The sequence below is a fragment of the Mustela putorius genome, unplaced genomic scaffold, assembly GCF_011764305.1.
Source record: "Mustela putorius furo isolate JIRA1106 unplaced genomic scaffold, ASM1176430v1.1 tig00003909_pilon_pilon_pilon, whole genome shotgun sequence".
Taxonomy (NCBI): domain Eukaryota; kingdom Metazoa; phylum Chordata; class Mammalia; order Carnivora; family Mustelidae; genus Mustela; species Mustela putorius.
The window spans coordinates 17097512-17114548 of record NW_025422057.1 but is presented as its reverse complement, the minus strand read 5'-3'; the positions used below and the strand labels follow the sequence as shown (position 1 = coordinate 17114548).

General features: G+C 46.1%; 1 protein-coding gene across 44 annotated transcripts in view; it reads left to right on the top strand.

Moving 5' to 3' along the window:
• Positions 1–17037, top strand: part of TCF7L2 (transcription factor 7 like 2) — a 196775-nt gene that overhangs the window by 19572 nt on the left and 160166 nt on the right. Inside the window, exon 1 of one of the 44 annotated variants that reach the window (XM_045068566.1) lies at positions 4970–15818. The exons of the other annotated variants lie outside the window; for them this stretch is intronic. Coding sequence (XP_044924501.1) covers positions 15765–15818 — 54 coding nt within the window. The 5' untranslated portion in view covers positions 4970–15764. Of the gene's footprint in view, positions 1–4969; positions 15819–17037 lie in introns of those variants that run through there. 44 annotated transcript variants of the gene reach the window in all.

Genomic DNA, 17037 nt, shown 5'->3' with positions numbered 1-17037 from the left:
CTGGCAGAGGAGTGGGGTTGGGAGGGAGAATCTTGAGCAGGCCACCCAGACTGTGGAGCCTGACTGGGGGCTCGATCTCACAACGACCCTGAGATCATGACCTGAGCTGAAACCACCCAGGGGCCCCTGAGGTCTCTTTTGAAAGGCAATGAAAATGAGGTACAAAGAGGTGATTCGTTCGTCTGAGGGCGGAGGGCCGGCGGCTGGGTGGAGGCAGGGCTGAGGTGAGAATGCAGGGAGGCCAGCGTGGCTGTGTGTCTGTCAGTCTGTCATTCAAGAAGTTACCATCTCCTTCAAGCTCATAGCAATTGTATTATGTTGACCAGATACAAGAAAACAATCTTGCTTTAAGGCTTTTACTTATATCTTTTTTTTTTTTTAACTTCTAAGTGTTCTAATTGTATCATTGTATTTGTAGGAGTTGAGGTATTTGTATCTGTTCATTCTCCACCCCATTATGGCCCCTCCAGCCTGGCCTGCGTGGCTTGGCTTGTATGTGAGCTGGTAAGGATGCAAAGGGAGGGTCTGGTAGTCCTGGACTGCAACAACCCAAAAGGATGAACACAGCTCTCCATCAGCCACGTGTGGGCCTCGGAGGGGCCATAGCAAGTAGTGGAGACGTCTGATCCGTGGCCATCAGCTGGCTGTAGGTTGTCGGTAACTGTTTGAGAGGTTGTGCTTTATCATACTTTTTTTTTAAGATTTTACTTATTTATTTGACAGAGATCACAAGTAGGCAGAGAGGCAGGCAGAGAGAGAGGAGGAAGCAGGCTCCCTGCTGAGCAGAGAGCCCCATGTGGGACTCGATCCCAGGACCCTGAGATCATGACCCGAGCCGAAGGCAGCGGCCCAACCCACTGAGCCACCCAGGCGCCCCGCTTTATCATACTTTTTAAAAAGTTCCTGAGAATCATGAGGCTGTTTATGTTTAGTGAAGCACAGAAATTTCTTTTTTTAAAAAAAAGATTATATGAAGGAAGAGAGACAAGGTTAGAGACAGGGAGCATGGGTCGGAGGCAGGGGGTGGGCAGGGGGAGTGGCAGAGGGAGAAGCGGACTGCCTGCTGAATGGGAAGCCCTACTCGGGGCTCTGTCCCAGAACCGTGACCTGAGCAGATCTCAGACCCTTGACCTACTGAACCACCCAGGTGCCTTGAAGCACAGAAATATGTAAGTGGGTTGTGGCTTGCATGTGCAGCCTTGTCAAGCTTAGCACTTAATTTGTCTCTGGCGTTTGGTTTGGTGGCATGATATCAAATCCTGATTGGACAGATAAGTGGTTGCGATTTTTTTTTTTAATGATTTACCTTGAAATCTCAGCACATCCTTCAAGAAGACGTGGCAGCAGTCCATTACTCCTGAAGGTTCCACCAGAACCTTTGAGTGGCTCTCAGTGTGCTTAAAATTTGGTGAATAATACTATAAATAAATAATACTATAATACTATAAGTTTATAGTATAAATACTATAATAATACTATAATACTATAAATACTATATTAATATATACTATACTACTATATACTATAAATTTATAGTATAAATACTATAAATTAAAACTATATAAAGTTTAAAAGCAGATACATGTACTATATAGCTTTATGTCTGTAACATGTTCTAGAAAGAAACGTTAGAATCCAACATTTGTGGACACTTAGAAGTATCTTCATAAAACCCCTGGTTTTTAAGCGATGCACCTGGAACCATACTTGGTTATGCCAGATTCTCCACCGACGGAGGCCTGCACTGGGAATGGCCGTCTCTTTGCCATAGGCTGGTGGTGGGGGTGGGCGTAATGGGATGGCTCAGGCCATGTCTCTCCACCTCAGCACTGTTGACTACTTGGGCCAGAAAGTTCTCATCTCACAGGGGACTGCCCTGTGCGTTGTAGGATGTGTGTTTAGCACCATCCCTGGCCTCTACTGTTTTCCTGCCACTGGCACCTGTTAAAAATGTCTGTAGACCTTGCCAAATGTCCCCTGGGAGTCCAGTCCCCTCACCACCCCCGTTGAGAACCAGAGGTTTAGTACAACAGTTGGAAGCATGCGCCCTGCCACCGAGACTCTGCTGGTAGGACCTCTGAGTTTGAAAGGGACCAGGTACAAGAGGAAGTGGATGGGTTCAGCTCCTGCTGCTGGCAGGTTCCATAACCTGGGTTTGGGTCCTAGTTCCATCAGGCCTCAGTTTCCTAACCTGTAAAATGGGGATCGTGGTTGTACCTGTTTGCAGAAGGCAGTTGGGAGAAGGAATGAGAGCTCAAGCGTGTGGGCAGGCAAGCGTGCACAGAAGAGCCCTGAAAAATACAGGCCGCTCTTTCCTCTGCCAAGAACTGTGTGAGGTCCCTGTTTGCAGGTTTAGAATACGGCTGCGCCCGACACGCATTGTATATTTTTTACTTCCTGTCAGAAACCTCACACATGATAAATTTGATAACCTGGACTATCTTTGCTGCGTAACAAAGATTTATGACTCCTGTTGGTTGCCGCTTGCGTTTCTCTTGTGTCACTTCAAAATTCTGCTTGGTCCTTGTAACATCTGACTAGAAGCTAAGCCCTTCTGAGATTGTGTCTTTCTCACCTTCACATCCCTAGAGCACCTTGCAGAAACGCCTAGGACGTTGCACGTGGACAACCGGGGGTGTGTATGTGTTTAAATAGTGCAGGCTGAGGGCAGAAAGGGACAGAGGACACAAGTGGGTTGGGTGACTATGTACTAGAGGCAGCTGTTTGCATTTTCCTCTTAATAGCCCCTTTATAACATGATGGGCAAATATATATCCATATATAAAATGATATATATCCTCTATATTATAGAGAGGATGTATATAATTATTATCTTTTGTACTCAGGGAAGTAATTTGAAATGGACCTTCAACCCCTTTGCTAAGTTGACCTTCTTTCCCTGGTATCTCTCAGCCTGACCTCAGCTGTCCTCGCTGTATCTGTTTGCACCCTGTGTCACGGACTGTGGCATCACTCAAATAATGGTTAACCATGGTTGGACTCTTCTGTATTTTCTAACATATGTATGTAATATAAAAATACATAACTTGATATGTTATGTAACAAACTATATATATAAATGTAATATAAATATATAGTATATAATAAATATATATATAAATACATAAAACATATTTATATGATTGTCTCCTAATTTTCAAATGCTTGGAGGTTAGTTTTTTTTTTTTTTTAAAGATTTTATTTATTTATTTATTTATTGGAGAGAGAGATCACAAGTAGGCAGGCAGAGAGAGAGGGGGGAAGCAGGCTTCCCGCTAAGCAGAGAGCCCGATGCGGGGCTCGATCCCAGGACCCCAAGATCATGACCTGAGCCGAAGGCAGAGACTTAACCCACTGAGCCACCCAGGCGCCCCAGTTAGTTGGTTTTTAAAAGCAATGTTAGCTTTTATTTTAAAAGGATAAGTAGTGTCCCCCATTGGATCATATTGTATTCTCAGACTGTGTCAACTGTTACTTATTCCTGTAGGGAACTTCAAAAAAATGTAAACAAGTGTTTTCCTACTTGTGGTTAAATGAACCTGCACGAGCAAATTCACTCCTTTTTATTCCCAAACCTGTGCCTCCCGGCATTTTGAGGATGAGATGAGACACCCAAATAAATAGCTTTGGTTGGAAATCAGAAGTTGTCCACGACTGGGAGACGGGTGTGTGTGTGTGTGTGTGTTTGTGTGTGTGTGTTGGTGACCCAGCCTGGGGGGACTGGGGAATTCTTTTCACCAGAACTTCGGTGAGGCTGCCCCATAGGGAAGAGAGTCTTGTGATAGTTTCTGAGTTGATTCGGGAAGCATTGTTGGTGATTGAAATTGAAGAATTGTGAAGACAATTCATCTTGAGGAACAGAGAACATCGGGTGTGAGCCGGACTGCTGGGGAACAGACATTGACATACGGGCCGTCATCAAACTAATTGTTGTTTGAATTACCTGTTATGATCCGATGACAAATCTGCCTTGCTCCTGCCACTGGAGCAGAAAATGTAGCTTGAATTGGCGTGATGTTAGCAAGTGTAAACTGTACTTCAACAAGATGGATAAACCCAATTATGGGGCAGACCTGTAGAGAGAAAATCCATTTAAATCTCGTAATGTTAAGCAGAGCTGTGTTTAATTCATTTGGACCAATTTGGGAATGATGTATGAGTGTTGGTGAACATTAGTCAAAGGGGGGACCACCTGGGGGAAAGGGATGCGCCTGGGCTGCCTGCTGCCCCGGGGAGGCCGCTGGGGTGTGGGCTCAGGAGCCTGCGCTAATGGCGGGGGAGAGCAAAAATGACAAAACGATGTACTGAGTGCTGCTAGGAGAGCGGCCCAGTGTAAATGAACCAATAAGGAGAACATATGAGGCAGAAATGAAGAAGGTGTTTTCCCTCAGTGTTGTTGACAGTCCAAAACATGAAGGAAATTCGAGGTTCCTCTTCTGTGTTTCCATTCCAGATACCCTTCTGGCTTTTTCCAAGCCTGTGACACGAGGCCTAGGAAATGCTCTTTATTTTTGCTTACTGAGGATTGAAAAGAGAGAGAGAAAAGGGGCAGCTTCATTTAAACTGATAATCTTGGGGCATTTGATTCTCTATCAGAACCTAGTTAAAAGGGGATGATTACTCTGAAATGTATAATATATAATATTATGCATAATTGGAAGAGAGTTTGGAGGGTTTTGTCTATGTAATTTTTTTTTTTTTTTTTTTGTAAGATAACTAGGGAGCAGTGACCCAGCCTTGCATGTAGTGGATGGTTAATATATACTGATTAAATGAATGAAAACATTGAACTTTGCAGAAGTAACTTTTGGTGCTAAATGCTGGTATTTCCTACACCTCAGACTCATTAGGGTATATAAAGACCTTAGGATCCCAGTTTCATCGGATCAATTCCTAGGAGTTTACATTCTCAGGAATTTTACAATTTTATGTGAAAAGTTACAGTTTTACTTTTTATTAAGGTTTCTGTGTTGTTGGTTTTGCTAAGGATGTTTTTAAAAGACAGTAACTTCCTTTTATTTTGGAAGGTGCTGATAAAGCCACTTAATGAGTTGTCTGTGTGGGTTTTTTTTTTTTTTTTCCCCCTTTTGGCTTGGGCATTTTCTTTCTTTTCTTTTGTGGAATGGACTGGACTTGGAGACTTGGCTTGTTGCAAGGAGAATCTAAAGACTAGAATGCATGAGGAACTTGGCAGTGGACTGCCAAGAAATTCATGGTTATGCACTTTTGCCCCCAGTGCCCATAAATCTAGCCATTGGGAATGCTGGGTGTGAATGAAGGTTACAGCCCTGAGTTTTTCTCTGTAATTGGGGTACAGTTCATTGTATGGGCTTGTGGTGTACATTTAGCGTCTACTCCAGGCCAGTTCTTTTCTCCTAGAGACAGATTTGTTGGGATTTTCCTTTCTGGCTTTCTCCAGCTTTCAACTCCATTGAAAAACCGAAAAAGGGATGATAATTAAAAAGAAAAAATTAAGACTTTCCAGTAATGATTCAACACTGAATGCTGAGAATCAGATTTGTAACAAATACAAATATATTTGTAAAATATATTTACAAAATATTTTGTAATATTTACAAAATAGTAAACTCTTCCAACCTAGTTTACTGATAGAATCTAGGTAAAAAACACTTTGGGATAATTTAATCTACTCTTGCCAGAAAAACCATCAGCACACTTAACCCTAAATTTAACCTGCCTGATGGTCAACTTCCAGTTCAGAACAAGGAAGTAATGCGATTAAACTGGAACCCAGAAGAAATATTGTTTGAACCTGAAGATCTTTGCTTTGGAAGAAGGAGCATCTCTTGTGGCCCATGGGTTTTATGGGGGGCTCTGTCTGGGTAGGCTTAAAAGCAGTTATCAGATTTATACTCCTGAGCTTGTGGTATAGACCATGTGAATTGAGCAGGCAGTGATTATGGGGGTTTCTGGAGAACAGACTCTAAAGGAAAAGAAAGCAATCCACTTCGTGGGTAGAATGACCTGTATGTGTTAGGGATGAATCTGTTCAGAGCCCTGGAGGGTTGCTTTCTTGATTAACTTATTACCTTCTGGTATTCTAGCAGAGCTGAAATCTTGCAAGGAATGTGTGCAAACAGGAATTTTTGTCCTTTTGAATTAGATCCTAAGAGGTAGTAAACATATAGCAAAAGACCTACTGAAATAGTGAGATAGTATCAACTCTTTAGCTTAAAATAAATTATTTTCTGTAGAATTAAAAAAAATTAGCTTCCCTATGATATCAAGTTCTAGATAAGGGCTTATTGATGTATGGAATCTATAAGACTCAATTCAGAATTGTTTCAGGACTCGCAAAGCTCTGAACTTAATTCTTATCCTTAAAATCAAAACCAAACCTCCCCTCTTCCCTCCTTCTAGTCTTCAGTTGCTTAGTTTTTCTTCCATAATCCAGCGGCTTTTGTTTCTTAATCATTGCCAAAGAAGCCAAGAGTTTCCCCGTTAATTCTAAAAAAGCCCTCATCGACCTAGGGTATGCAGACATTTTTCTTGAAAGAGAATCCAGAGGAAGGTTTGGAAATGCCGCTCAATAAGGGATGTGTTTACCAAACTCCCAGCGTGCTCTATGCACCCTGTTTTGTTTTGTATTTTTAAAAAAACTTGTCACTGTTGTCACATTTTCATAATGGTGAGTGAAAGCAGATGACAAACATCTCCCCATAGAAGGAAGACCTGCTTTGTGAAGCGATTTGTTTCCAAAGAATTGACACTCAGGGCTTGAATTCTGTAGTGAGGAAAAGGCCAGTAATGTGGTAGCCCTCTTTCCTTGGGAGAGGATGGACCCCTCCCCACCCTCTCCCCCCACCAAAACAAAACAAAACAAAACAAAACAAAACAAAACAAAGAAAGCTCTCTTTTGCCTAGGTCGCTTTTCAGTTGGTTTACATTTGGCAGTTTATCTCCGTCAGAAAATAAATGTTAATGGACTTGTCATTCCTCTGCAGACCTGTTACTTCTGACCTGATTTTGTCGTTTTAGGAGAGTTGAGGAAGAAGCGCACCCAGAGAGTTGTTTTTGTAGCTTGGGGTGGGTCTCCCCTGCCGTCCACGACTGTTATTTAACAGTAATGAGTTGAGATTTGTTTGGGGCTTCCTTCTTCCACCCTTCCTGGGGTTTTTGGCCTGGCTGGTCGTCCGCAGGCCCCTGGTTTACACGGACGAGAAAGGAGCCCCCCCCCCGGGACTTACATGTGGCCAGGAACCGAAGCGCCGACGTGGAGAAAGTGTGCACCCAAACCACACACCTCATGCAAAGCAGATACGGTTTTGATTTCGGCCTCCGTGGTTCTGTTATCATTTCTTTTTCCGTGTGAGTGGATTTTTATCTTTGGGTCTGACTTCTGCTTTGGTTCATGGTTTGTGGTTTGCATTTGCCATCACAGCTCATGAGTTTGGCTGCTTGGGAGGCCGAGTGGCCCGACAAGGAGAGGGAGCCCTGGGCTGCCATTCCCAAGGAGCATGGAGGCTGTAGATCTCTTGTGGTCGGATCCCTGGCGAGTTGCCGCAGAGCCATTGTCATTGTTCTTGTCCTGGATGCTCAGCTGTCACACGCTCCCCCACCTGGGGCTTCTTCTCTCTCTTTCTGTGTTACTTACATAATGCCTCCAAGGACTATTTTGGAAACATCTAGACCAACTTGTGATTGATCTTCCTGTTCTGTGTATTTCCCCTGATTCCCCTGCTCTCCTCTTATCTCCTTTGGCAGGAAAGAATTTTTTGCTCATTAACAACTTTCCAGGTCAGAATTTCCCCATAAAGTATGAACTTTTCTTTATTCCGGTATTTGATTTCCATCACCTTTTTAATTAATTTTTTTTTTTTTTTACATAAAGCTAAAAAGTTGAAATTAGGCAAATTACTTAATTGCCCCATGCCTCCGTTTCCTTATCTGTGAAAAATGGGCTTTAATAATAGGACTTGCCTGCTGGGCGGGTTATTGTGAGGTTACCGAGAGGGGGTCAGCCTAGCACTTGGTGTGGGAGGAGGGTGTTGTGGTTATTCCTGTGACCAACAGGATGTCCCAGGAGCCCCAGCAGTCCCACGTAGATGGGGACAGTTGGTCACCCCAACAACACCGTGCCTCCACTCTTGCCCAGTTGACAAGTGGCCTCTCTTGTCTTGGTTTTCTTTCCCCTCCCCCCTCCCCCCTCCCCCCCAAATAATCGGTTTCTCCTGGGAGGGAGTGGGCGGAGAATGAGGAGGCCAGGGTACCTTTTGAAGAGTGTTGGGGGAAAGAGTTTGTTGTGACATAATTTATCTCCCTGGGGAGGACAGACAAAAACCTATAGGGGAGACTGGACTTGGCTTCTGATGGGCATGAAATTAGTGACAGCAAGACAGGAATTTGTGGCCTTTTAGCTATAGTGTCTGCTCTCTCCCTTGGTCCCATTTCTGTGGCTCAGAACTTCATTAAAAAAAAAAAAATAGATTTAAAAGACGTCCTCTTTGGTGTTTGAAAGGCAGAGGGCTGGCTCCTGGCTTGCAGACCTAATAACACTTACTTCTTTCTTTACGAGGGAGTTTCCTCGGGCTGCTGTGGCCGGGCTATTGTTTGTCTGCGCTGGTAATAAGCGTGCAACAGCCCCTCCTCCTGCAATTTGCCTCAAAGACAAGCGGCTAGTGGGTTCCTAGGGCTGAGAGACCTTGGGAACCTGTGATTGGAAGCTCGCTGCCAGAAGAAGGGGCCATGCCTGTGTCTGTCCACCGCTCGGTTGGCTCGGTTGGCTCGCTGCGCCTTACCTGGGGATGGGGGGCGGGGCTCTCCAGGGCAAGACATCAGTGAGTGGACGGCAGCTCAGGCCAGGTCGAGCTGAAAGTTGGAGAAAAGCGATGCAGGAAGGAGCTGGAGCTCAGGCGTGTGTCCTCAGTGGTGGTGAAGTAAATGACACCGATTTCCCCACTTGACTTGATGGCAGCTGTAGTATCTCTAACACCTCTTGGTTCCCGGAGGTCCAGCCCGGACCCCTGTCATTTGCAGGCGGCTGAGTGAAAGCACAGTGCGTGGCGCTGGTCCCTGCTTCTTGCCAGCTTTCTTGAGCTTCTCCGAGGGCAGCGTGCACAGAGATGGAGGATGATGCATGGGGAGTCAGAGAACACTCTTCATCAGTGGACTTTTCTGCCCTCACTCCCCTTTGGCTTGGGAAGGGGTAAAGCAGTGGTCTGGCCTCGTGACTTCCCGCCACGCCTCCCCTCCTCTTAAAAAAAAAAAAAAAAAAAAAAAAAAGCACTTGTATTTTAGCCTTCTTTGTTAATCAGAAAGCTTTGGTATTTTTGTTGGCAGGGGCCAGACCTTTGTAGCCCTTCAGTGGCCTTAGGCTGTGGCAGGCCTTTACCTTTTCTCTCCCGGCTGGGGTGGTTTGTCTCGGCATCCTGGTGGATGGAAGGACTTTCGGCAGGAGTGGTGCCGCACCTTTGAAATCGGTTAGTTCCTCCAAATGATGATTTATTCCACACCTGTTAGAAATATCTTAATTTATTTTATCTAACAGTTTCCTCCCCCTTTTAGTCCTCCCTCCCCCCACCAACCAGACCCCTCCCGACCCCCTCAACCCCTCCATAGCTTCAGCGAGAGGAGACCTTTTTCTCTGGGGAGGACTTTGTCTAGGATATGGCTGCGCGGAAGAATTAATTAAGGTTGAGGACAAAGCTTAATAATGACAGTTAGGGGCCCAGGAACTCAGAACACTGCTAGGTCTGCAACTAAATTATCCGCTTGTAGATAACCTACTCTCTGGGTCTCAGTTTGCCCACCTGTGAAATGCCTCCACAGGCTGTACGCAGCGGCAAGACCCATTAGCAGCCACAAGAGTGCTGTTTTATTTGGAGTTCATCGTTTTTGCCAGGACAAGGAGGCCTTCTGGGGTGATGGATCGGAGTCCTGGCAGTGATGTGAGACCTACCCTGGCTCTCAAGACATACCCATTTATTGCATGTGGGACCTTGGCCACTTACTTAACCTCCCTGAGTCTCAGTTTTATCTGTAAAATGGGCGTCTTGGAGGATTAATTGGGATGACCTACAGAAGAGCCCCAGCACAGTGACGAGTGGGGAGTACAGAACAGCAGTGGTTCCTTGTAGAGAGAAGGGAATGACATCTATAATCCCAGCAAGTTGAAACTGCTGTTGCGTACTTGGTCCATTTTGCTACTAGTGAAGGCCAAGTGGTCAGATGTTGTGGTTGATTTTGGTTTTAACGTCTCTGGTTAAATTTCTTCTTCTGAGAAGAAATTAAAGATGAGTGTATTCTACTTGTCTGATAGATATCAAAATAAGACTGAAATGAACTTCAGCACCCTTTCGTGGAAGGAAGCGAATTCCTTGCTATTCGGGTTTTAACTCCTATTTTGAGCTGTCCCCTCCCCCCAACACATATATAAACACATACATTGATTTCTTTCTTTTTTTTTTCTGGTATTACTACAAGGATCAGTTTCTTCTGGCCTCCTTCCAGAAACAACATGCCTGTCTTTTTTCATCGTTGAGGAAAAACAGTCTGAAGGCACCATAATTCCTTAAATTGGATTTCAATTCTTGATCCCCTTATGTTCGGTAAACAGAGTGATCTATGAAACATTGTTTAGCAGCAAGAAGCTGGCAGCCTTGTATTTTTTCCCCCCAGAAGGGAAAGCAAGTGTCCGAGCCTGGGGGGTGGTGCGGCAGTGGGTGCGGTTCCCTGGAGGTGAATACCCACCTTCATTTGGGATGAAGACAGGAATCCCTTTCCAAACAATGCTAGTGGAAGTTGGGAGGGCTGCCTGTGAGTGAGCAGAGCTCAGCTTGGAAAGGAGCCTGTAGTGTGTGTGTGTGCGCGTGTGCACGTGTGTGTGCACACCCGCGTGGGTGTGCAGTGCTTATTAACTCTTAGTGCCACGGGCAGCTACCACTTGAAAGCCTTGGGTTTCCTATATTCAAATCAAAGGCACCCAGAAGCAGAGATAAAGGGGACGGTGTGATCTTCAAAGATGAGGGAATAAAAAAAAACTAGTGGGGAATATTTTCTGGGTGATTCTGCTCCCCACCTTTTTAAAAGAAATATGAAGAGTGCCAGTGCTTCCTCTCACTTGGTGGTTAGGCTCTGGTCAAGCCATGTAGCTTTGTAGCACAAGACTGATGACTTGCAGAAAGCAAAATGACAACATCTTGGGCTGCTTCTGAGCTTGCTGGGAGAGTGAGTCTGTCAGTTTCTCGGGTTCTCTCTCCCTCTCTCGCCTTTCTTCCTTTCTTTGAGCTAGTTTCGCTCTGAGAGTGCAGACTTGGCACCCACTTACCCAAGAACTGATTAGTTCCTAAAAGAAGCGGTAAGTTGATTGCTTACAGAGATGATGTAAGCTTTGCTCTGGGGTACATCAACTTGGATTTCTCATGCTTTATCTTATAAAGCCTAAATTAACAGCTGGTTTGGTTTGAGTTCTCCGGGATCTGACTAAGGGATTAGAGTCCATTCTCAAGTGAGTCAATCTAGTTTAATTTATTTCAGGTCTATCAAAAAAGATCAATCAAAGCTCTTTTGAAAGTAAAGCTATAATCGGCCTCCACACTTAGAAGTCACTGTTGTTGCACTTGCTGTTTCTCTCTGGTGGAGAAATGCTCGGGCTGTGGTTAAGAGGATGCATTAGAGCATTTTCTTCGTACCTCCCTTTCTTGAGGCCTCCACTCCTCCCTGGGAAGATGCTGAGAAGCTGTCATGGTTGAGAACTCCACCCAGGTGATTGCCGCATGGACCTGCTGCTCCCTTTTCTCTGGTGATGCTGGACCCTGGTTTGGAAATTGCTAGTGCAGCCTAATGTAATACCTGGACCTTGACATTTCAGGTCTAGCCCATTCCACATCACTGGTTTTGTTCCTGGGCTTTTTTCTTGCAGAGATGGGTGGGCGAAAACCTGCACTGAATTCTTTTTTTTATAAAATGTCTACAAGCAAGGAGTTATTCACAGTTATCAGCTATGCTCGATCTAGAGTTTTGTGAGCACTGGAGGCTACAACCTGAGTTGTCCATTTCTTTTGGGTTTCTATTTTAAAAATACTTAATTGAGCATCTACTTGTAGCTAAGAACTCTGCTGAATGTACACGCTCTATCGAGAAATATCAAGAATAAGGAAGTGGTTTAGAGCTTGAATCTAGAGTCAGATAGACCCACCTTTGGATCCTGGCTTTGTTGCTTAGTGACTCTGTACGAGCTTGAGCAAGTGCTTCCCTAGTCCTTTGTTTGCTTGTCTGTAAAATAGGCAGAAGAAAAACATCTCTGAAGGACTGTTATAATAATGACATGAAATGTTACTATATCTTTTGTTTTTAATGAAAAACCACTTTAGGGGAGATACCAGGGAGCCAAAGCTATTTTCCTCTTAAATGTGTCACACAGAATCAAATATTTATTTGGGGTCTGTGAGGTGTCCGTGGCTCTGGGGATGGTTAGGTACAACGACATAGTCTCTGCCGTGTAGGAACGTACAGTCTGTCGCGAAGAGAAAATTCTTCGCAGACAAGGGTGTCCAGAGCTGTGAATCCCTCTGTCTTATGTGCCACTCAGCTTGGTCAAAGGGATGCTTTTTTTGGTCTTTCTTCCATTTGACTGAATGAAAACATGGTGGGGCATTCTTCATCTGCCTTCCATTGATGGTTCCTGTCGGCTGCTCACCCTCTGCTTTGAACCTTGGCATTAGCGCTGGTGCAGATGTGAGTCTAGCTTCAGTTCTTCCAGCTACGAAATGGGGCGGGCGTTATTTCATGGCCCGTGTGTGTTAAGGATTGGGAATACCTCATTTTTAAGGTATTCTTGTGGATTTATTATGTGTGGGGACTTAACGCTTTGTTTATTTAGCCTCACTGCTCCAGAAAGAACTTTGATATTAGTAGCAAAAGTAAAAAACAGATTAGAGTTTGCTTGTTGGGCTCTTGCTATGTGCCAGTTTCTAGAACATTCTATAGATTTGTAAACCTGTTACTGCAACTTTCTACATCATCCCCATTATACAACTAAAGGAAACTAAAGAATGTTAGGGAACTTGCCCAAGGGTACATGGCGGGGGCGGCCCCGGGGTTTGAATCTGGGTGTTGCATGATGCTGGGGCCCTGCCCTGCTCTACCCTTAACTGTATTGACATGAAACAAGGAGCTTGCTGTTGGGAATCTAGTTGGGTTTTTCTGTGAAAATTCTAACATGGCCTTGGAGCGCAAATCAGAATCCTTTTGCAGGCGAGTGATTGGATGTGGGTACCTGTGTTTCCCTCTAAAAGGAGAGCCTCTTTTTCCTTCCACGGTCCAGGTCTGGCGTATATCTGGATCTGGGCCGCTCTGGAATTTCTGCCTGGCGCGAGTGGCTGAGTCCTTGCTCGTGAACCCGCAGGACGCCAGGGAAGAGTCAGCAACCTCACGTGTGCCTCTGCTTCGCAACCTCTCCTTCCTGTCTCTGCCTCTGGGGTTAACCATTAAAAAAAAAAAAAAAAATAGCCACAGCACTTTTAGAAAGTCACATGCTGGGTTTCTGTATGTCCTCGAAACTGTCTTAATTCATTTTCCCCTTTACTCATACTGGAGTAGAAAGAGAGAAAAAATTGATAGTCAATGCTAATAATTGTGGCATGTAATGTAATTGGAAGTGTTTCATTGCCAAGCTCATGAGAGTTTCCGGCTTCATCTTCGGGCTTGGATGTAGCACTAGACTTGCCTTGAGTGTCTTGTGCAAGCCTTTGATGCAGGTAGACCATATTATAAATAGGCGCGTTGCTATGGTGAGGATGGCAGTCCTTGCTTGCTGTGGGTAACCTTTTCTACCTTCTCGGACACTGTTTTAAAACACAGCAGCGTGATAGCATTTCATTTAATTTGAACCAAGGTGGGGTGGATGAATTGGGAGATGGAGGTCTTCAGTTTTTTTTTTTGGAGGGTGATGTTTGGGGGTTTCTGCTCACCTGGTACTGTGGGATATTTTGCAGATTGGGTCTGTCATTATTTATTTAGGAATATGTTTTCTAATGGATGGGGTGGGGGATGGTGGTGGGCAGAAGGCTGCTTCTCTTCCCCCTCCTTCCTTCCCTGAGCATTTCTGCGAATTTGTTGGCTTTGATGCCCAGCAGCTCATACAGTGAAATGAAGGTTGAGGTTGGCATGAAATGAAATGGTAGAAATGATTATTCCTGGTAGCGTGTTCTATTACTGTTAATAATATAAAGACAATTGCCTGCCTCTCAAGACTCCCGCACATGGGTAACGGATAGTTATTTCTCCCCGGAATCAGACACATAGCGATGGGGGAACTGGAGTGTTTTATTAGTGGTTGTCCTGCACATCCCCAGGGTAACTCGGTTGAGACATGGATTTATTTATTTTTTTCCTCTTGCTTGAAGGGTAACTTTTAATTATATCCATCAAATGTCAGTGTAGTTCGGGCTTGCAAAATTCATTTCCTCCCACCTTTTCCCCACCGTACATCCCCATCCGTTAAATTTTTGGACAGATGCGGCATCTTAGGATCCGAAGGGATGTTAAAAATGAACTCCTCAGCTTACTCTACTTCTTTGTCTCCCAAGTCTCTTCCTCACCTTAAAAATGGGAATAATATTCTGTACTCCTCTCAGTGGATAGTTTCGAGCACCGAAAGGAACCTAGTTTGATGGAAGCCCTCTGGGGAGAACAGAGTTACCAGGCAGGCTTTAAATTTGAGACAGTTCGCCATCTTTTGGTCCAGTGTCTGAATCCTGTGTTTTTACAGCTCAGAGCTGCCTTTCCCTTCTTAGAACTCTCCCATCAAGGTGGCCTCAGGAACCCTCAGGTTCTGGATTCCTTCTTACCGGGTCGAGATTGTACGTCCAGTTGGGGAACCCAGAGCTGTGGCCATGTGGTTAATCTCAGCATCCAAAAGAGAACTCAGTTTTCCTCTGTGGGAAGTGGGGTGCTACAGGGATCTTGGGAGGGGTGTGCCCATCCCTGCGTACAGTGTGAGGCTGTAACTGAGGCTCGTACGTGGTTCAGAAAGCAGGGCACTCCTCCCACAGGGTAAGAGGGACCACAGGATGAGTCTCTCCCGTGGCCATGGGCGCTCAGGCTTAGCCCCTAGTATGCGGACTGCGAGCTGTCTTTGGGGTAGTCCTCATCGCCCAGCCCGGGCTGCATTGCATCTGAAGCAGAGATGGGGTGGGTCGCCTCGGTGCAGAGGGCTCTTGTCAGGCTAGTCAGCCGTAGCCGACTTGCCCTTTCTCTGCCTGTTGGAGGGAGCAGGGCTTGCTGTGATCAGCGGGCCTCCAGCAACCTGCCTCCTGGCCCCACGCTTGGGAGCCGTGGCTTCTGCGTCTGGTTCCCGAGGACACCTCACGGTGAAGGTGGAGCGAGCCACACGGCGGAGGGGGTTGGCAGGGCCACCGAGCCTGGCACTGTGCCGAAAGCAGGGCTGCGTGTAGACCTCAGGACGGGCTGGCCTGTGTATTTATTTAGAAGTATTTCTAGAGGGTAACCTCACTGGCTAAAACGCGTGTCTGAACAAGAGCCCCGTTGTTTGTTCGAGCCCCGTTGCCCTGGCAGGATGCAGACTCAGGCGGCCTGTTGGTCGGGCCTTGGGCTCGGCGGGGCCTGGTGGGCGGGGCCCAGCTCCCTCCTGGCCGCCCGGTGCCAAGTCCAGGAAAAGGCTGCCCATCCGTCCCTGCGGGCGGTGTGATTGGGCAACCCGGGGAGCAGAGGACGCTCGTCGGTGGCATGGATTCCGTTCCACGCCCGCCCTCGCCTCCCCTCCCCAGCCTTGGGAGGGAAACATGCCCTCCGGGAGACACCCAGACCCGACAAAGAGAACTCTGTTGAAGCTGGAGGTGAGAATCTGTGGGCGTTGGGATTCCTGGGTTCGGGTTCCAGCTCCCTGCCAATCGCCTGGGCGCTGGGCTAACATTTCTGGAATCAAAAGAAGAGCAGCCTGCCCAGCAAGGCCTATGGGAGCCCGATGCTGCTGGGCCCCGGGACTGCATTGTCTTTACCAAAGCTCCTGGGAGCAGAGAGGGAGAGAGGCAGCCTCGGGCGCCGAGGGGAGGTGCCTGGAGCATCTGGAGCTGGACTCCAGGCTTCTGTTCTGGGCCCCGGAGGCCTCTCCTGAAGAATTAGCTTCTGAGTCGATCCCTTTCTGAGATTCTGCAGTGAAGCTTGTGACTTTGCTACATTTTTAGTGTTTTCCAGACTTTCCCGGTCAGGGAACTCTCACCTTGCTAAAAACTGACATAGATCACGAGGCCCCTTCCCCGTCCCATTTACTGAAGCAGGATCTTCTGAGGTGGGACCTGGGAAGGGGTCTTGATAAACACGCTTGTAAAAATGGTTTTTGCCACATGCTGTCTCCTGCTTAATGCCCGTGGTGGGCCTTGAACCTAGATTGGGAGGCTCCCCCGCGTACAGCTGGACTTGAAGCTGCCTCCCTGTCACCCCACTGAGCACGTGGTGCTGGCACAGCGGGGCCCAGCACAAACACACCCACCGCTTCTCAAGCTGTTGGGATGGTTTTTGAAAGCCGGAGCTCTGCTGGGTTATTTACAAACCATATGGCTCTCTCACTTAGAGTGTACAATTTAGTGATTTTTAGTCTAGTCACAGAGTCGGGTGATCGTCAACACTAATTCCAGGACATTTTCATCACACCCCAAAATAAACCCTATGCCCATTAGCAGTCCTTCCTCATTTTCCCCTCCCCTGAGTTCCTGGCAATCACTATCGATTTGCCTCTTCTTGACATTTTGTATATGTGGAATCGTAAGATAGATGGCTTTTTGGGTCCGACCTTTCACTTTGCATGGTTTTCAAGGTCATCCATGTTTTAGCATGTGCCCATTCTTCATTCCTTGTTATCACCAAGTAATGTCCCATCATATGGACATAGCACATTTTATTGATTGTTCATAAGTTGTGTGGACTCTATTTTCATTGATCCTGGGTGCAAACCCATGAGTGGAATTGCTGAGTCATATAACTGTGTTTAACCAGACCGAAAACCTTGGATTCTGTGATGTGCCAGTTGTCTTGGCTGAGACAGCAAAATGTGACTAT